Here is a 21281-nt window from a genome sequence, read left to right on the forward strand (position 1 = left end):
TCTTTGCCTCATCTTGCAGCTGATGAATTGACTTTTAACCCACTGTTAACATTTCGACAAAGTATATGATGAGGAACAGGGTATTTACACAGCTTTGTAGTTTGTCCCATAGATACTGCTAACTACAGAGGAAAAGATATTGACATTAAAGGAGGGAATCCAGCAGATGTACCAGACGACTAACATTAGTGTCCTCAGTAACAGACCAAGTTGGCCTCCTGTGCCTTCTGCCATGAAGCCCTGTGTTGTAGTCCAGCTTTGCAAGGGAATAGATTCAATACAGGACACATAATTTATAGGATTATTTTATAATATTCACCCAAAAAGTCAAATGCAGAGAAGTGTAAGAGATCTATCCATGTGTTAGAGACCCAAAGAATCCAGGTCAGGGCCTAGATCCCATGGCAATGTCTTGCATAAGTCCAGCTGGAGTGCTAGAGCCCACAGCAATGTCTCATGCAAGTCTTTACCAAGAATCTTTACTGGGAAGGCCCAAAGGTCTGTGGTGGAAGCTAGAAAGTCTGAGCCAGTGGGGTGAAGGATCTGTGCCAGTAGGCTGAGAGATCTGCACTGGAGCCAGGAGATGATGCTCAAGGTAAGGACCAGAGCTCCCCCGGGGAGAACTGTAGCCATCCTCAGCAACAGCGAGAACCTGCGCTCCTTTGACAACGAGAACAGCTGAATTCATATCAGGAAAGCTAGCATGACAAACTTCTCCAGGAGAATCAATAGTACCACCATCTTCCCCTCCAGTTCTGTTTTTATGCTTTTGGCAACAGGTGGGTCTTCCACACCCAGAACCATTCTGATTCAGTTCAGCTGGACATTACAAATTGCCCTTTGGTTAATCCACCATACTTGTAAAGAACACAAGCATCACTTTTATAATATTGTTGCAAAAAATGCACAATCTAAATCTAACGATGAAGAAATACTAGGCAAACTCAAATTGGGTGGTCTTATATAACTCACTAGTACTACTCTTTAAAAATGTCAAGATATAAAAGATAAAAAAGACTGAGATAGGTGTGGTGGCACATGCCCATCATCCCAGCACTCAGGAGACTGAAGCAGGAAGATAGCTGTGAGTTCAAGGCCAGCCTGGGCTACATAGTGAGACCCTGTCTCAAAAAGACAAAATAAGACAAAAAAGAAAAAGACTGAGATATTTTCCAGATTAAAATAAACTAAGACAGGACAACTAAGTGCAATGTGTGATTTTGAATCAGACGCTGCACTAAAGTTAGTGGGGCAGTTGGTGACATTTGAGTAGTCTGTGAATACGAGTTAGTAGTATTCCTGGTGCTGATCATTATCTTATGGCTATGTAAGATATTCACATTTGAGGAGCTGGGTGAAAAGTATAGGCAAGTTCTTAGCAGTATTACAACTTTTTGTGACTCTGACATTATTTCAAAATGAACAGTGAAAATGAAAAATGTTTAATCAAAATTTGTTTAAAAAATAATAGTGATGGCTATCTTTTGTAGGCAATACCTGTGTAAGTCTTACATTCTTTCCAGGCTGACAATCTGTCTTTAACTGGCATATTTGGTTCATCGTATGTAGTTAGATTTAGTTCTTTAAAAATGTGCTCTGTATTTCTGTATGTCCCATCTGTTTTTTCTTTTCTTCTTCCTGCTTCATTTTGGGTTGATCAAGTATTTGTAATATACCATTTTAATTCTTCTTTTTAGCTCTGTGATTAATTAATAGTTACCTCATCTAAATCATACCACTCCATCTAAAATATGTCTTACCAAAATGCAGGTCCATATATGCCACCTGTGTCTTGTATGGTGTTTATATTACAACAAAGTGCATTTTAAACTACTATGTAGGGGTATGTTTTTTCTGTAAATAACAGTGTGTCCTCTGAGAGGTTGAGAATGGTTGTGTGTGTGTGTGTGTGTGTGTGTGTTTTGAAACAAGGTCTCACTGTTTAGTGCAGGCTGGCCTTGAGCTCACTGCAATCCTCCTGCCTCAGCCTCCCAAATACTAGGATTACACGCATGTGTCACCATACCTGGCCGTGTTTTGTTTTTAAACACATCACCATTTTGATGTTTTCACTCCTCCCCTGGCCTGACTTCCTGCAGCATCTCTTGCAGTGCCCATCTGCCAGTGTGGGTTTCAGCCTCCCTTCTGCACAGCCTCCTCATTTTCCTTCCCATCTTGAGAGACATCCTTTGCCTCGTACAGAATACAAGGTGCTTTCTCTCTTTGTTGTCTCCTGGTGCCCGTGTACTTGATGAGTCACTAGCTACCATGTGACTTTCTCTCTGTGTGGAATGTGTTGTTTCTGAGATTTGGCTTCACCTCCAGCATTCAACAGCATTGTGCTTACTCGTGTTTTCTTTATGTTTATGCTGCTTCAGTGCATTGAGCTTGGTGAATATCTAGGTTTCTGGTTTTCCAAATGTGGAAACATTTCACTTTCCTCTTACCCCTAAATATTTTTCTGTTTTATTTCTGCATTACCATCCCCGCTTCTGGGGGCCCAGTTACACATATATGTGACTGCTTGCAAATTTCCCACAAATTCTCTTTATTTTCCAGTTTGGATAAATTCAATTAACCTATCTGTGAGTTCATATCATTTTTCCCCAGATATCTTCAATCACACGTGTTAAGCCTATCCCCTGACTTTTATTTCAACCACTATATTTTTCAGTCTGAAATATAGATTTGATTCATTTTTATGGTTTTTGTTTCACTGCTGAGATTTCCCATTTATTCATTCATTAAGACTTTATTTTTTGTGTGTCTTTGAACACTCTTACAGTAGCTGCTTTAATTTCCCTGTCTGCTTATTCCAAGATCTGGCTCATCTTGTGGTTGGTTTCTAATAATTAATTTTTCTCTTGATACTGGTTATGCTCTTCTATTTTTTATGGGCTTGGTGATTTCTTTCGATTGTGTGCTCAATAATGTATCTCATTCATAATGAAGACAGTCGATCTTGCTGTCTTTTCTCTGAGGAGCACTGCTTTGTGTTCTAGCAGATGAACTGGGCTGGACCCCCAATGCTGTCTCCTCTAAGTGACATGGACCTTCCTGGAGACGTGGGCTCCCCTGGGGACATGGCTCGTCCTGGAGACTGGTCTCTCCTGGGGATGTGGGCCCCTCTGGGGATGGAGTCTCTCCTGGAGACTGGAGCAGGAGTGGGGCCCAGTCCTCTGAGCCTTGCAGCTCTCACCTCTGCTATGTGGTTCTAAGATAAGCCAGGGATTCATCAAGAGTTTGGATAGAGATTTGGGATATGTGTGTGGCATCCTCCTTTCTGGGATTTTCCCTCTCACTTTCCAGACATGCTGTTAACCCCACTTTTGCTCTTCTGACTTCTGGAAACAGCAGCACTGCAATTTTTTTTCTCATGTCTCAAGCTTTGCGCCATGTGGACTGTGGAATATGACGCCACTAGAGTGGTTCCTGCTCTCTGGGCTGCCTTCCCTCCAGTTTCTGCTTGGGTTTGGTCTCTCTGTTGTGCTCTTAAATCATTGTTTTTATATTTTGTCTGAGTTACTACTGTTTGCACAAGGGTTCATTGAATCACGTTACTCTGGCATTACCAGAAGTTGTACAATCCTACTTTCCATTTTCTATTTTCCATTGATGGTGTGTAGTATTAAACAAAAAAACCTACATTTTTGTGAGTGATGGAAGTATCTCATCAAGACCTTCTAAAAGAATTGAGCATATTACTAATCTTATTTTTTCTTTTTTATAGACAAGAGATGATTTCCTAGGTCAAGTGGATGTTCCTCTTTATCCATTGCCGGTTGGTATAGCTGTCCATGATTTTGTTTCCTTGTCTTTTTAAAATTGAAAAAATACTTACACATATGGTTAATATAAAGATTTATAAAATCTATACTGCTTTTTTTCTTCAGCATATTTCCTGAAAATCCATTTCTGTTTTCCACATCAGTCTTCTCTCTAGCAGCTCTTTACCTGCAGCCTCATAAGGCACAGAGAGCCGCAGAGCGTGCCGTTCTCATGAGAGTGTAGTGGACCAGGAGTAGAGTGACGGAGGACAGCAGTCAGATTTAGGGAACATTTCCAAATAGCACATGACTAGACGGAGTGTCTGACCTGGGGTTTGACCAACAAAAGCAGAAAGTAAATAGTACAAACTGAACTTGGAAGATAAAGGTGGTGTCTTAAGTAGAAAAGGGAAGAGGAAAAGCCAATTTATTTTGAAATGCAAGAAATTTATTTTTGAACATAGCCAAATTTCAACAGAAATCCAGTACTGCAAAAAAAAAAAAAAAAAAATCAAAGAGGAAGGAGGGAGAAAGAAAGAAAGGAGGGGAGGGCGAAGGAAGGAAAGGGGGGAAGGGAGAAGGGGCGGCAAGGGAAGGAGGGAAGGGAAGGAGGGAGGAAGCGGGAAGAGCTGGCAACCTTCCCAAGGCTGGGCCAGAGGAGAGGAGGCAGGGGAGAACAGGGAAGAACTGAGTAGGTGGAGTCACCAGACCCTGGATAGACCTCAGGACAGAGGGGAGGTGACAGTGCAGCACAGGAGTGAAGGGGAATGGGAGCGGACAGAGGGCTCATGCAGTGTCAGGAGAGGAAGACTCCCCTCCTCAGCTGGTCGCCGGGGTACAGAGACCACAGGCTTCGGGCAGCCCACTCAGCCAGGCCTCGCCAGGCTTTCGCCTGGCCTGTGAGGTCGCCTGTGCCCTCCTTCCCGCAGTGGCCCACCTGCCTGCACATGGCATCCTTCCACTGTTCCTGTGCTTGCCCCCGGCCCCCGAGCTTTCTCTCTGTCCCTCCAGCCTGCTGGGGGCCACAGTGCTGCCTGCTCAGTTCAGTTCACATTGCAAAATCACCAGCCTAGCCGTTTATTTGATAACTAAAGTTACTGTCGTTTAACTCCAGTTGCGCTTCGATGGTGGCTGGTAAAAGTTCTTAAGAAGTACACGGTGTTTGTGTTAAAGCTGTCTCTTGAAAACCCACTGTTTTATTCTAGACAGAGAATCCAAGACTGGAGAGACCATATACATTTAAGGACTTTGTTCTTCATCCAAGAAGGTTAGTAACTGAGATCACAGCAACTTCAGTGTTTTTATCTCCCACTAAACCTTACAGTAGCCTGTTTGGAAATTTAAACACTTATTAAAAAAAACTGCTTCTGAAATGTTATGATTTTTAAGCTTTATTTTTATTTCTGACTTTAAAGTACCTTTTGCACATTCTAAACATACAGAAACAGATCCTGCTCTTTTTTGTGTTCCAATGTCAGACTGAACACTGACACTTGTCATGATATATATTTTGTGTATTAAGCCATGCACAATTTTGTCATACGCTGCTTGAAAAATTCACAAACATCAGGTAAAACAAAGATACAACTTGACATGCACAAAGCCAATTTCAGAAAAATCTAACTATACTTTGTATATTTTAATTTTTAAACAATATTTTAGAAGTACTTAGGGAAAATTATATAAGTGGAGGCTAGAATTTAAAACCCAAGTAGCAAGCTTATCATTCTGTTTTCCTAAAGTGAATTACTTGAGTTTTGTCAAAATTTTGAAACTTTTGTTTAACCTTCTGTACCACACAGTCAAGTAAAATCTAATCAAAATGTGTGTAGATTTACTGTCAGAGAGCTCAAAGTCAGCAGAAAAAGGACATCTGTGAAAACAATAATGTTTGTCTTGTTTTTTAAACTAAAAAATGCCTTTGGAAAATGGAACTTAGCAAAACTTTTCACTTGAAATGACTTCTTTAAATTGTTCTTCATAATATCAATATAAAAACAAATGAAAGTGCTGTGACTTTATTAATGTTTACTCTACATACAAGACATTACATATTTAATTCAGTAGGAGTCTAGGGTGTAAATCTCTTGTTTTCCTTTAATTCTAGATTGATTGTGACATCTGCATACCAACAATAACCAAGCAAATGTCTCCTCTCTTATTTGGGTGTTCTAGTAGCCTGCTTTTCAATTTATAAGATGCTTTTCACCATCTTTGTTTTCAAATAACACTTTGCCTCTTCTATATCTGCATTGAATGTGGCCTCAAGAGCAGAAGGGGCTTTATTCAGGCAGGTAGTGTACTCCGTTCTCATATTTCATTCCCACTAGGTCAAAACCATGGGCTTACTCTCTGGGAAGACAGGAAGCACAGTGGAGACGTTTCTTGCAGAACATGCTCTGAGCCACTGCTTCCCCGGCCCTCACAGCAGCGGGTCAGCGTGGGTCACCCTCACCTGAGGAAACCGCCGCAGTGGCCCTGGAAATAAGGGCTGAGGATTTTCCTACTGCTCGGGACAGGGAACACTAAATTGCCAATCCATGAGAACTACATAGAGAACAACTAAAATGATGGGGTGGGGTGTGACTGCTCAAAGATGAACAAAAAATTAGAACCCTGCTATCTGGAAAGGCAAAGGATGGTTGGTTACATAACTGCCACCTATGAAAATTACCAAAATGAAAATAGAAACTATTTAGAAAGCTAGGAATTATTTCTAAAGTAAACCTTAGGATGCTAGAATAAACGGAAGCAATAAAAGAGGTAGTCTTAGAAGCTTATGAAAGTCAAATTTGTAAAAAAGATTTAAAGCATGACCACAGTAGGCCGCAGCCTTTAACTCAGGTGACCCGTTCCTAGAAAGCGGTGACCCAGTGTGAAGACAGTGAGGTGACCCACTGGCCGTGGAGCCCTTCCTACCGCTCCACGCCCGGTAACAGCCAGTGTCCTGTGCACATCTCTGAGGGTGCACCCCTGTCCCAGTCTGCGTGGCACCAGCATGCGTAAGATAAGGCTGAAGTTCAGGCTTTGCACACCCTCATCATTTGAACTGTTGCCCGCCTACCAGCCCCTGGATGGGTCTGCAATCAGGCCACACTCAGCTCTTGCCACCCCCTGAACCTACCCAGCTCCCTGTATTTCCTGGTTCCCAGCTGTTCCTCTCCTTCTACTGGCACAGATCAGAATCCTCCCCAGCCTTCCAGGCCCAGCTCACACACCAGCTCCTCCAAGAGGCAGTCCTTGCTGCTTTACTTGAACTTCCTTAGCCTCTTGTTTGGCTTTGTTTGGCTTGGTTTTTTGAGTTAAGGTCTTGCTATTTAGTTCAGACTGGTCTTGAATTCACTGTGTATAGCCCAGATTGGCCTTGAACTTGTGGCATTCATCCTGCCTCAGCCTCCTAAATGCTGGGATTACAGGTGTGTGCACCATGCCTGGCTCAGTTTCTTATTTATAGCACAGTTATTCACTACATGTGTTTCCTTTTCCTCCACCATCTACTCCTGTCCCTGAATGTCTTCTGCACTAGAACCTTTCTTTTAGCCTCCTCTAGAAAGTCCCTAGTAGCTAGTAGGTGTTCAGTAAACTTATTAAATAATGCTTTCTGCCCAGGATTACATTTTGTGAATAATTCTTTTCTTTCCTACAGTCACAAATCAAGAGTTAAAGGTTATCTGAGATTAAAAATGACTTATTTACCTAAAACCAGTGGCTTGGAAGACGATAATGCAGAACAGGCTGAGGAATTAGAGGTGAGATTTTATAAATTTTGGTTAAACTGAAATGAAAATATCTAATTTTGTTTTCATATATTCAAAGAAAAATAACTTCATTCAATGAAATTAATGTGTGTACCAAAAATTATCTTCTCAGACATTTATTTGCCCCAAGCGTTCATTAACAGTTCTTTTTCCTCTGCTGGTTTCTCTACAGTGATGGCCATCCTTCATGCCTTCTTAAGTTTAATAAGTAGAGAATACAGGATTTATAATTGAAAGCATGTGTCGTAATTAAATCATTAAGGGCCAAGGATATAGCTCAGTGGCAGATGCCTGTCCGGCAAGTACAAGGTCCTAAGTTTGATTCCTGTACGAAAAAAAATTAAATGATTATGCGCTTCTAGTGTTTCAGAGTTTTCTAAAACTTGGTCATGTTTTCTCTTAAAGCGAGAATACAATTGAGATTTGTATGTTAAATATATGGGCATTTTGAGGAGTCTCTACACAAGTGCTTTCGTGGCTCATAATTTCTGTTATTTTTGCTGTCATGAGAAGCCTCAGAGCAGGGGAGGGAAAGAGAGGGGGCATCTCTGTGAGTTAATAAAAAGCCATGCTTGTTTGACACTTTTCAGGTGACAAGACAAAAGGAAAGGCCACACACCAAGTTCTGGGTGGCACTGAGGGGCAGGAAGGCAGCCACACCTTCTTGGGCAGAGGAGACTGAGGACAGTACCCTGGGGGAGCTCTAGTAGCCTCTCTGGTGGGGCCACAGGCTGTGCCCCATGGCCTCTTGGGCTTCTTCCCATGGGAGGAGTCATTATCTGAAAGGAGACAGACGCTGCTCCTCGAGGCCCCTTGAAGGCCAGCTCATCACAGCAGCACTGACGGCGACACCCTGCATGTGCACCCTCTGCTTCTGAGGCCCCTTTCTGTGCCTCCTGGCAACCTTGCCTCTGACTGGGCGTCTGCTGTGGTCTCCCTAAGAATTGGGACTGAGGGATGTCTCAGGGCTGCATGCCCTCGTGTGGCTGTGGCACCAAGGGGAGGCCCTATAGCAGGGGGTAGGTTTGCAGCAGGGCTTTCTGGGGATTTTTTAATGCATTAGTGAAATTTCATTTGCAGGGTAATGTATGATAATAGAAAGGACAAATTTTGTCTCTTCAAATCATAGAGTATGTGGAAAGCATCTGCTGTGGTGAGCAAAGAATATGCCATACTCTCGAGTCTGTCTTTTCTTACTTGATTTTTTGAGACAAGGTCTTGCTATATGGCCCAGACTGGCCTCAGCCTTCCAGAGCGCTGGGCTACAGGCGTACACCACAGCACCTGACTTTATTATCTTTTCTTCCTATTTGTTTTTCATATAATAATTATTTTTAAAGTTTTAAGATATGTACTGGGTAGAAGCTTGGTGCACAGGGTATCTTGAATAATGTAATTATATTTGAAATGAAAAATGTCTACAATAAAGAAAGAAAATATTTTAATAAGTTTAAAAAATGAGCAGCATCTCATTGCTTAGTAACCTGCTCCAGGCTTTGCCCTCACACATGCTGTAGATCCCGGGTCTCATGTGCACCAGGCCTGTGGGCAGAGCCCTTCCCCTCGCGCTGCAGCCTTGAGTTCCAGGGTTTGAATCCCCAGATGCACCTTGTAATTTCAGGAGATGTGAGCGGAGTTTATTTATGAAAGGCCCAAGGAATTCAAACACATGAGCGTGTGCCTAGTTGCCTTCTGGATAGCTGAGGACCAGAGAAGTCTCGCCTATGTCTAGTTTGTAACCAAATATATAAAATTCTACTGTCTGAGGAAAACAGTTGTACTTTTGAAAAGAAGTTCGCTCCTAGGCAGTTTGTGTTCTTTCATAAATTGTGGCTGTAACAGGTAATGATGTAACATTTGATTTTATACCCCATACAGCTTCAGGGTCCACCGTTTGTGTTCCCTAAGGTTAGTGGATAGAGTGTGTGCCCAGCTCTGAAACTTCTTCCCAGCTCTTTGACTGCTTTCACTTGTGAGCAGTTGCATGTTAGCTAAGATTTACTGATTCTTAGAAACTTGTGTTTTGAAGAATAGTAGATGATAAATGTTTAACAGGAATTTTACCTAAACAATGAAAATCCACTTTCTAAATGGTATATGAGTATACAACTGTACCTCTGCAAATTTTAAACGGGCTTTTTAAAAAGGCCTTAATCAAATTTTTAAATTTCCTCTTCAACATACCGAGAAAGCAAATCTTTCAGAGACAAATCTTAGCTTTTGTTTGTTTTGTTTTTGTGGTGCTGGAGACTCACCTAAGTTCTCACTTAGCTACCTTCTAGGCCCTTTTTTTTTTTTTAGTTTTTAAGACAAGGTCTCAGTGTGACTAAATTACTTGGGCTACATTTTGTAGTCAAACTTATAGATATTCTTTTAGATGCCCTTCAGCTTTGAAGTCATATTCAACAGCTTCTTGTTCTTGGAATGTATGTTTTAAATTTGCCAAAGTTTGTTCTAATACTTTTGGGTGTATTCTCTAACATCTAAATATTACTCAGTCTAGCGGACTGTGGTGGTACATGCCTATAATCCCAGACTCTGGGAGGCTGAGGCAGGAGGATCAGATAAAAAATAAAAGGGCTGGAGATGGAGCTCAGTGCAAAGGCCCTGGGTTCAGTCCCCAGTGCTGCAAAAAATTTAGTGAAATAAAAGAAATATTACTGGATCTGAGTTAGGCATAGTAGGGTGTGCAGGCAGGAAGACTGCTTGAACCCCAGAATTTAAGGTCAGCGTGGGCAAATTTTAACCTGAAGCTGTATGGGGTATAAAATCAAATGTTACATAATAAGACCCTATCTCAAAAAGTACAATTATTACTTTGTCTGTAACTTACCATGGTATAACATATGAGGTGGGGGGGGGCTGATTAAAAACAAATTATAGGTACTCATTTTCTAAGCAATTTGCCTCCTTCCCACAGATTTGCAGTGTGTTACCTGCTGAGTTCCTGTATGCTGGAGTCTTTCTGGGCTTTCTAACCCATTCTTTTCAGCCGTCTGTCCTTGCTTACACATAGCCACATAGCTCACTCTTGTAAGTTTTTGTTTTGTTTTTGTGGTGCTGGGAATTGAGCCCAGGACTTTGCACTGAGGTCCCCAGCCCATTCTGTTTTTTATTTTGAGATTGAGTCTCAGTAAGTCACTAGTTGCCAAGACTGAGCTTGGACCTATGATCCTTCTGCCTCAGCCTCCTAGCGTGCTGGGATTACAAGTATGTGCCATCACACTGTTTTAACAATTGCATTTTATGTTTTTTCTGTTGGGTTCCTCTCTACTCATTGCTGTTCTTTTTTTAGAAGAAGGCTCATTTAGAAGAAGTTTGCATTTCTATTTAAATTTGACAATTGGTTTATGCTATTATTTAAAAATATACATGATGTAGTTTGAGCATAATCTTGGCAAATTTATAGATTAACTTGGGAAGAATTGACCTTTGTGAGATTGGATCTTTCTAGCCATGGTAATATTGCATTTTCATTCATTCAGTCTCCTTTTAGGGGCATCTCAAATTTTTCTTTACTAATTTAATAAAATACTTTGCCTGATACCCCTTCTGTTGTAAGAGTTCTCATATGAAATCATGGCATTAGTTCTTACTACCCTTTCATTCTTCGCTTCACCCTAGCTAAGGCTTGATGTGTGTTTTGTTTCTTGCTAGACTCAGAGAAACCAAACTCCCAGGGTATCTGTCTCTTAGTCTCTCTTTCTTTGGCTGCTTTGTGATGTGACCACAATGTGCGTCCTTGCCCAGAGGAGCAGGAGCAAAGGCAGATGAAACAGAGGCTTCAGTTACTGCAGGGTGCCGTGTGGCAGCCATGTCTCGGTAGCTCTGTCTTGTCTCGCAGTCTGCCCAGCTGTGGTTGGCCTTATCATCTCATGTGGGGTTGTTTCCACCAGAAGCAGTGTCTTTCCCGTGAGTGAGACAGTGACCGCTGCCCACCGTCCCCACCCTGGCACAGCTGCCGCAGCTCAGAGGACAGCCCACGCTCACCCCAGCTTCCGCTGGGCTTCTGGGTTTCTCAGTGCTGTCCCACTCTGCATCATTTGCTTATTTGAAGGGATTATTGGTCCCTTTTTTCCTGTTAGATGTTGTAAAACTATTTGGAAAAATTTCAAAATATTTTCAAAATTTCAAACAAAATCCAAATGATTGTGACTTTGTGAAGAAAAAAATCATTACATAAAATATTCATATTTGGACTTCAGAAATCAAAGGTGTGAGGGTTCTGTTGATGTGCACTCTCTGGAATGCGTGTGCGAAGTCCGTGAACTCTCTCCAGCAGATGCTTACGCAGCTCTTCTTGGTTGTCTCCATCCTGTGTTTCAGCCTGGCTGGGTTGTTTTGGACCAACCAGACGCTGCTTCCCATTTGCAGCAGCAGCAGGAGCCGTCTCCCCTCCCTCCAGGGTGGGAGGAGAGGCAGGATATCCTCGGGAGGACCTACTATGTGAACCACGGGTCCCGGAGGACGCAGTGGAAGAGACCAACCCCCCAGTAAGTGCTGTGGCTCTCGCATTTCTAGTCTGGACACTTGTTGACCACTAATTTCATTTTGAGGTGAGACCTCAGACAGATCCATGGTGGTATAGGGACTCATAAATTGTAAGAGCAGGATATGTGTATGTGGAGGGGGGTGCTGGGGATTGAACCCCACTGAGCTACATCCCCAGCCCTTTTTTATTTTTCATTTTGACACAGTGTCTTCCTAAGTTGCTAACTTTCCCAGGCTGGACTTGAACTTGCCGTCCTCCTGCCTCTGCCTCCCAGAGAGCTAGGATGACAGGTCTGTGCCACCGTACCCAGCAGAAGATCAGAATTTTATGGCCCAGGGCTTAAAAAATGTTATTCAGCTATATTTTTTAACCTAATTTGTTAATATTCAGAATCATTTGAATCATAGATACCACTTTTTTAATTGATTCAATTTAATCATTAATTATATAGCTTATTTCATACATTTATATACTTTTTTAAACACAGGATCTTGTTATGTAGTTTAGGCTGGCCTTGAACTCAGTATGTAGCCCAGGCTGGCCTCAAGCTCACAGCAATCCTCCTGCCTCAGCCTCCCCAGTGCTGGGATTACAGTCGTGCACCATTAAACCCTGCTATTTCCTTTTTTTCTTTTGAAACGGATTTAAAAGATTTTAGAAGCCGGACGTGGTGGTGCACACCTGTAATCCAGCACTCGGGAGGCTGAGGCAAGAGGATCCACATGAGCTCAAGGCCAGCCTAAACTACAAAACAAGACCCTGTCTCAAAAAAATGAATAAACAAACCAAAATCTTAGAAATTTTGTAGTTTTTTTTTAAATTAAAATATAATAACAAATATTTTAAAATATAAAATATCTATAAAATAGAAAAGACCTAGTAGTAAAGACGTTATATTCAACACCCGTTTTGCACTCTGGCATCTGTACATATACCTTCCACAGTGCACGGACCAGACAGAATGGCTTGTGATGTGCTCTAGCTTGTATCCCCTCAGTGACGTTTCTATTACCATCACACTGCACATGCATTGCCCAATTTTCTCTTCACCTTTGTTATCAAACCCCTTCCATTTCTCCTTTCATGTAGCTGGAGATGGCTTTCTTTAGTCTCTGCCTATTGGATGCATTCTTACAATTTTTTGAATTTGTCCATTAACCTCCTAATTTCTAGTTGTAATATTTTGTATCAGATATAGCCCAAGAATTTTCAAAGGTATTTCCTGTTCACAGATCCTTCCAAAGTAAATCAGGGATCCAAGTCTTTCATAGCAAAGAGGTGTTGATCTGTAAAATGACAGACTGCAGAACCAAAGACACTAAAATTCTGCAAAATTACCTGACTGCATGTCTCAATGTTGTAACCAGCTGCACATCTCAATGTTGTGACCAGCTGGCTTGAGCTTCTGCTATTTAAGCCTATTTATTTTATTATGGCTGATGTCATTTCAGGTAGCAAAAATCAAATATTTAGGCAAAAAAAAAAATCTGAAACATCTGTCGAGCTTGTGTTTTAACCAACTAAACCCAGTAAGGACCGATCTTTTCAAATCTAGGGTGGGGAATGGCCAGCAGTGGGACAGAGTAAGTTTTGGTGGCTATTGTTAATAACATTGTACAGAGCTTTTTGAAAAAGCTAGAAGATGCTAATGCTCTCACTACAAAGAAATGATAAATGTATGAGGTGATGAACATGCTGTGCACTCTGATTTGATTCTTAAACCATGTAAATGGGTATCAAAACATCACGTAGTACCCCAAGTGCAGTTTACACAATTGTCATGTGTCAAGTTTTAAACATAATAATGATATATTGCTAAACAGCTATACCTTGTCTCAAGAGAAAATAAAAAATGAACTGATCTTATGACTGTCCTGGGCTTATCTGATGTTAAAGAAACTGATACTTTTGTCTCTAGATATTTGAACAAAATCCTTGATCTGATAGTCTGGTTATATTAAGTGCAGATAACTGAGTCATATAACGTAGAAATAACTGTGTTTATACCTTTCCTAAATTCAGATGAGCCTTTGCTATTACCCTCTGACAGCAGGCCTACACCCACTTACAGAATCAGGCACTGTTCATTCGCCAGTCAGTCTCCCTTTAGATCTTGGCCCTTGCCCTGTTTCTGATTCCGCCTTCCCTATTCGTATGGGGAACTCTGCACCTTATTAACACTGATGCTACCAACTCTGTTGCCTGATTGATGCAGATGTGTGTGGCTTTAGAGCTACTTCAGATTTTACTTTTGTAATAACATTGTGAAATAATAATATAATGAAATTATTTATGAAATCTCTGATATTCAGTCAATAAATATTTATGAGCGCCTATATGTATGAGATATTATCCGAAGCACCATGATAAACTAAAATATCAGTCATGTTACACAGTGTCACAGAACTTTAGCTCCCTAAGGTGCTCTGAAGGTGCCAGTTGCCCAGTTTCATGCATGCATATTGAAGTAGCCTTTGGCCAAAGACAGTTGTGATCTATTGTAAGCGTTTTGTTAATGATCACAGAATTCTTTCCTGTCATTCTGTCCTGAGATGTGAGTGGTGGCTTTGTATGCTGTCCATACAGGGACGACCTCACAGACACTGACAGTGGTGACATTCAGCTGCAAGCACAGCGCGCCTTTACCACTAGGCGACAGATATCCGAGGAAACAGAAAGCAGTGACATCCGGGACTCCTCCGAGGTATGAGGGCTTCCAATGTGGTTGCCGGGCCCACATGATGGTGATGGATGAAAGCTCACACTGACTCTACTTGTTTCAGAACTGGGAGATTATAAGAGAGGACGAAGCTGCTGTGTCCAGCAGTCAGGCCTTCCTGCCACCTCCCCCACCAGGCCTCCTGGATGTTCAGCCTCATCTTGCAGAAGAATTGAGTGCCAGGCTCACTGTCCATGGAAATTCAGCCGCCAACCAGCCAGCGTCCAGCTCAGTAAGAGACCTTTGATTATGTTTTGCTTCAAGAGTTTGTTATAAATATTATTCCACTCAACAACTAATGTAGAATTTTGTTTTCACTGGTGTAGGTAATGTCAGGGCCCTGGAGACTTTATAAAGTGATCATTTTTCAAACGTTCTGGGTAATGAGCTAGAGCAGGTAGTCCCAGTGGTCACTGGCATCTTAAATGCCCATTATAAACACAGCCTCCAGCCAGAAGTCCACAGGAACACACACCACAGTGTCTTGGTAAGAGTGTTAGAAACACTCGCAGAGGTCAGGTGCATGCGAGTGGTTTGGAGGAGGCTTTGGGAAGCGGAACGAAGATGGCCGTGCATGCTGTCGGCGGCAGTGGGTTCTGTAACTGCACATCCAAGATCTTACTGTGGTGAGGACAAAGCAAAGATGAGCAAGGAGGAGCACGTGCACTGGCAGGGTAGGGAGGTACTTGGTGTTTTGTAGTTTGGAGTATTCACATTTTGTCTGTATCTAGACAAGATTATGGAGTTACCTTTATTTTTTTTCCTCTTTCTGGTACTAGGGATTGAATTCAAGGCCTTTGCACTGAGCTACATCCCCAGCCCTTTACATTATTTTATTTTGAAGCAGGGTCTCACTAAGCTGCTGAGCTGCCCAGACTGGGCTCACACTTGCAATTCTCCGGCCTCAGCCTCCCAGACTGCAGGGGTTATAGGCATGCACTGCCTAGGAGTTTCAGGCCAGCTCCTGGATGTCAAAGTGTTGGGCTGAGGGTGGGGCCGGTGCCAGCACAGCCTGGCTGGAGCAGGGCCTTTGCCTAAGCCTCAGCTCCTCACTGCGTCACAAAGCTAAAGCATTGCTATTCTGTTTCTATAAGAATCATTCCAGCAGAGGCAGCTTGCAAGCCTATACTTACGAGGAGCAGCCAGCGCTTCCTGTGGTGAGTTTCATCCTCTCCCCTGGGCCATCAGCACCTTTTTATTGCTTCACGGAACCCTGAGCGTGAACATCCAGTCTACACTGCACCCATGGGCTTCTAGGGTCAGGGTGGGCCTGAAAGACAGGAGCAGAGCTGCGGTTCCCACACCAGCAGGGGTCTTACGCAGGGACTGCGTGGGCGCTGGCATGGCCAGCCCTTGTGGGTGCTGGCTATGGTGGGCTGCACTGGCAGAGGAGCCCGCACAGGGCGCAGCAGCCTTATTCTGTGCCTGTGTCCCTGGTGCCTGGCTGTCTGTTAGCTGTTTGCCCTGTCTGTGAGGGACGCTCCACACAGGAGGTGGGAAGCTGTGCCTTGTGGTTCTCGGCTGGCACTGGTCTTCAGGGTGGCCGTGCGTCCCCCACCTCCCCTCCCTACCCAAGTCTCATGGGCCCAGCAGTCTTGCCTCTATCTGGACTATCAGGTTAATAATATCCTCTGGTTATTGTGGGCTGATCAGGTCTGCAGTCTCCTGAATGGGTATACAGCAAAGGCTAAACAAAAGAAGGCAAATGGAATGATTTCAGGGCTCTAGTAGTATCAAAGCCCTCTCACAGAATATGAGATTCTCTCAGGGCTAAGATGAAGACCTTTTCTGGGTGGCCCATATTTATTTAGTTATCAGAAGAAGGGAGAGGAGTACTCAGGAAGGACTTCTCCAAGTAAGGTATTAAGTTAATCCACCCAGGAGTAAAATGCCTAAGGCTACAGTCTTACTCTAGTTGAGATAAGATCCAGGTGTCCTGGGCTCTGACCTTGTCTTATCCTTTGAGGCTTTCCTGCTTCATCTACCATTACAGGCCTCAATAGGAATCAGTGACTAACTGAGGTTCACTTACTATGAGTCCACCGCCCATCTCCAGACAAGGAGCCTAGGCCTTGGACAAACTCACAAGTAAACACAAAAAGCCCACTGGATAATTTAAGTCCTGCTCAGGGCTGCTTTGTAGTGGTCTCCATCACTGGACCCCCTGTGTTCTTCCACAGCAGTGAAAGCCCAGCCGCAGCCTCCTCAGCCTGCCCTCTCCTGACCTCAGGCCCCAGCCACCTGGCCTCTTGCTCCCCACAGGTCCAAGTCCTCACTCCCTCTGGCCGTGTACATGTCCTTTCTCTTCTTCTCCCTCCAGCCCTTTGTAAAGTGGCAGCCTATATTATTTATTTTGGAAAGTAGAATTTTTGCTTTCAAGGAAATTTCAGCATAGGAACACAGTTCCTAGATCCTCAGCTCACAAGAGACTATGCTGTCTAGTCAGTCCTGTGGTACTGAGAGGGCTGCAGACCCCATGCTGAGGAAGACAAGACACCCCCCTGGGCCCCAGACCCTATGTCCTGGGCCCCACACCCACCCGACTCTTGCTGTGGTCCCTGTCTCCCCGTGTTCTCCACACAATGCGATGTATGTCTCCTGGTAACATTCACGAAGGAGCAGCTCTGAGTTCACCAGATGAGCAACAGAACCTAAAAGTGATTTATATTTTATGTCCCGTTCCTTTTCTCAATCACTTACTGGAATTTGGCTTTGTCGCACAGTTTCTTTTCAGGATGTGATAAATGAGTTTCTGTAGGTCCACACAGCTGAGCAGATGTCACCACCAGCCCTCCAGTCTCTGTCACCTGCCCGCCCCTGCCCGTGGCCCCTCTGCTCTCGGTGGTGACGGCTTTGCAGGGAGTTGTGTGGGTGTCCTGTGGACTGTGTGCCTGGCCTCACTCTCGCGTGCTGTCTCTGTCTCAGTAGCTCAGGAGGCATCAAGTAGCTCTGTCTACCACATTTGCCTGTGCATGCACAGATGGACCTGTGAAGCTGCACCTAGGGCACCCATAACTGTCCAGGGAGACTGCTGCTGCTGGCGTTTATGTGGTGAGCCAAGCCACGCCTTCAAGGGGCTTGGCTCAATGACAAAGACAAAGAGAAGGCCAGGCCTTGGCCTACTTAAAGTAACCCTGGAAATAAGCAGTAACAAATCGCAGTGAACAGCCTCCCCCAGCCTCAGAGCATCGTGTGAGAGGCTTTGCTCGGGACCCCGTGCGAGGCCTGGGGAAGCCGCCCTGGTTGTCATAGCCATTCCTCCTGGTGAGGTGGCCTCACAGTTGCTACGGTGTATTAAGCTGCACCATCCTTGGCTGCAGAACAGGCCAGCAACTCGGTGATGCCGTCGCAGAGCTGGGCACAGGGCTCCACGACACAACCCACGTTAAGCAGTGTGTAGCTGTGAGTGTTGGTGGGTTCTGTGGATGTTTTTATCTCTCATGTGGACTCTATTTTTTCCCAAGTGAAATGCTTTTCTTTTCATTTTGCATAATTATGGCTCATTGTACTGAATTAAAATGTACCTTTTACCCATTTTCTATTGTACTAAATGGTTTTAACTGAAACTAAAATAAGATGTGATACATTTCAAAGAGCTAGCAGCAGAAAGGATGTGGTCCTCTTAAATACTTAACTTTCTGTTCTTCCACACTTCAGCTTTTGCCTACTTCATCTGGATTACCACCGGGTTGGGAAGAAAAGCAAGATGAAAGAGGAAGATTGTATTATGTAGATCACAATTCCAGAACTACGACCTGGGCAAAGCCCACTGTGCAGGTGCCTGCTCTTGACATGCATGTTTTCCTACAGGATTTAGCTTTCGCTCTCCTGTGTAAGCCATTCCAGACACTTGTGGTAGACCCTGGACCCTTCTAGCATACTCTACGTATTTTCTGACACGGATGCTCTTACTATTTTGTGTATATCTCGTACCACGTGAGGTACCCCTTGTTATTATTTAAAACAAGTCCAAATGGAGGACAAGAGAACAGAGTGGACAAACTGGTCTATTGAATGATTTTGTAATTTGAGTAATTAAGATCATTATTTTGCTAAAGGGTAATCTTAATGATTAGTGTCTACTAGAGTAATTCACAGTTGTGGTACTTTATCCCTGGATACACTGAATGCTTTTTGTAGTAATTCCTGTGTTTCATAAAATCCTTATTTTATCTTATCACTGTTTCTCTCATTGAGAAGTTTTTTAACACTAAAAATGCAGAGAATATTGTAACAAATCTTCATATTTTCAGTATTAAGAAGATACCACCACTAACAGGTTGCTGCATTCATTTCCAGAGATTTTAGTTTTTAAAAACAGTCTTACACATAAGACTAAATTTTAACCCTCTCGGCCAAAGTATTGGTCCCATTCCCACGGGGAGCTACCATTTGTAGTTTCTTAAGTATTTTTCTAATCTATTTTATATATTTGCACAGAGAGTAGAAAATGCATAAACTGCTTATGACTGTTCCAGGGTTTGCAGATGTTATGCTATGTAAGTCTGAATCTTTCCTTTTGCATAGCATCGCTCTAAAGCTCTGTCTACACTGTGTAAAATGCAGTATATTTCTTTAAACTACTGACAATCCTCCATATGACTATATTACATTCCATTTACCCGCACACACCCACTTTGGTGCGGGGGTGAACTCAGAGCCTTCACTCTGAGCTTCATTCCTAGCCCTTTATTTTTTTGAGACAGAGTCTCATTAAGTCACCACATTGCCCAAGCTGGGCTTAAACCTGAGATCCTCCTGCTTCAGCCTCCCAGAGTGCTGGGATTACAGGTGCACAGGTGTGCACCATCACACCCAGCTCCCACTGTCCTTTTTGTAGTGGATAGTTGTCATTTATCTACCCAACCTCGGAGCCTACTTCTCTGTACAGAGTGTTGCTCACACTGAGTCTTGGGGAGCAGAGCCCACCTCCCACACAGCCCCTATGAGTGACTCCTCAGTCCAACACACCCACAACAGGCAGAAGGCTACCTACCATCTCACTGCTGGAGAAGCAACTGGGAAATCAAAACAAAGTCTGGCAGAATGATTTTTGGAAAAATGGAGAAAAAGTGCTATTAAGTACTGAGGAAAAATCAGTAGTGTCATCACTGTATTAACAAGCCTCAGATGTTTAGGCCCTGTTTACAAGTGTGTATGGTTTTCAGGTTAAGCTTTCTTCTTAAATGTGGCTATTTGTGAGCATCGTGGAATTCTCAGCCTCATTTCATTACTGTGCTAGGCCACCGGGGAATCCAGCCCGCCATCCTCTGGCCAGGGCTCTGCCGGTCCGCAACCCCCTGACAGTGATGCAGCCCGGCCTCCAGCCCAACCCCCCGAAATCCAGCAGGGACTCCTTCCCAAAGGCTGGGAAGTCCGGCATGCGCCAAACGGAAGACCTTTCTACATTGACCACAACACCAAAACCACCACCTGGGTAACTGGAATACCTGCAGTTTAATACCTAACAGTAATCTCCTCCTAGAGTTCAATATCATCTAAGTGTCTGTCATGTAACCGGCCTTTCCTCGCCTTCACTGAGAGATGCGCTATTCTTAGTAATGTTACTGCTATTCAGAAATCTACTCATGCCTCTTTTTAATGTCATGCTGGTGGCATTTGTATTTATGTCCTGTTTCTGGTTTTTAGTCTGCTGGCTGTAAATATTTAGGAAGACATTTAGTAATAATTCTTTACCTTTATATGAGGCCTTGTTGTCCCAAAGCACTTTTGAATCCAGATCTCATTTACCACCAAAAAGACTGCAAATCAATAGAATAAGTATTTTTAAGATAATTCTTAAAGTTGTTTGGTAATTCGACACCAGTTGGAAAAAATCTGAATTAATTTAATAAATTTTAATAACTTTTTAAAAGTTACTTTCCTGTCCTTCAGAAATATTGATAAAGGAACACATGAAGCATTAGAAACCAAAAAGCACGTTTGGGTATAGAAATCACATGTGGCTCAGCCCCCCCCCCACAAGTTCTTGTGCAGAAGAAAGTTCTGTGTGGTGGCACAGTCCCACTGCTGGGCAAGACGCTCTGAGACGCCCAAGCAGGACTGGCCCTGAGAGCAGGCCTGGTCGTCAGCGTGGCCCGAAAGTGAGAGCTGTGGAGGGAGAAACTATCATGTCAGAGGGCAGGGAAATGAAGTATAAATAGGCTTTTAAAAGAGAATATTTTAAATGCCCATTGATATTACAGAACATTGTAGCACCTTGACTTTCACTATTTTAAAATGTGTCTGTTGTCTTATTTACTTGCTCAACCCAAAAAGGAAGATCCAAGATTGAAAATTCCAGCTCATCTCAGAGGAAAGGCACCACTGGAATCTTCTGGTGATCTGGGGCCTTTACCTGTAAGTTCACAGAACTGCTCCCCATCTAACCTGTCTCAAGCAGCTTGCATTTTTACTATAGTAGTTCTTTAACAATGACAATGTCATCATCAGACTACTGAGTAATGCTTCCTATGAAGAATGGAATGTGCAATTAAATTACCCACTTAATCAAATGTTATTTTTTACCCATACATCTAAAACCT

General features: G+C 43.2%; 1 protein-coding gene across 5 annotated transcripts in view; it reads left to right on the top strand.

Annotated features, from left to right (window-relative positions):
- The window catches only part of Nedd4 (neural precursor cell expressed, developmentally down-regulated 4, E3 ubiquitin protein ligase), a 97608-nt gene that overhangs the window by 59275 nt on the left and 17052 nt on the right, over positions 1-21281 (top strand). For 4 of the 5 annotated variants that reach the window (XM_005376604.2, XM_005376605.2, XM_013510263.1 and 1 more), the window contains 10 exons: positions 3731-3781; positions 4973-5034; positions 7414-7516; positions 11852-12018; positions 14604-14721; positions 14801-14968; positions 15831-15893; positions 18394-18513; positions 19979-20173; positions 21016-21096. In XM_005376604.2, the coding sequence (XP_005376661.1) occupies positions 3731-3781; positions 4973-5034; positions 7414-7516; positions 11852-12018; positions 14604-14721; positions 14801-14968; positions 15831-15893; positions 18394-18513; positions 19979-20173; positions 21016-21096 (1128 nt within the window). Of the gene's footprint in view, positions 1-3730; positions 3782-4972; positions 5035-6091; positions 6202-7413; positions 7517-11851; positions 12019-14603; positions 14722-14800; positions 14969-15830; positions 15894-18393; positions 18514-19978; positions 20174-21015; positions 21097-21281 lie in introns of those variants that run through there. The other variant, XM_005376606.2, reaches the window with a different exon arrangement.

This window comes from Chinchilla lanigera, unplaced genomic scaffold (genome assembly GCF_000276665.1).
Source record: "Chinchilla lanigera isolate Chin_1 unplaced genomic scaffold, ChiLan1.0 scaffold00008, whole genome shotgun sequence".
In the NCBI taxonomy this organism is placed as follows: domain Eukaryota; kingdom Metazoa; phylum Chordata; class Mammalia; order Rodentia; family Chinchillidae; genus Chinchilla; species Chinchilla lanigera.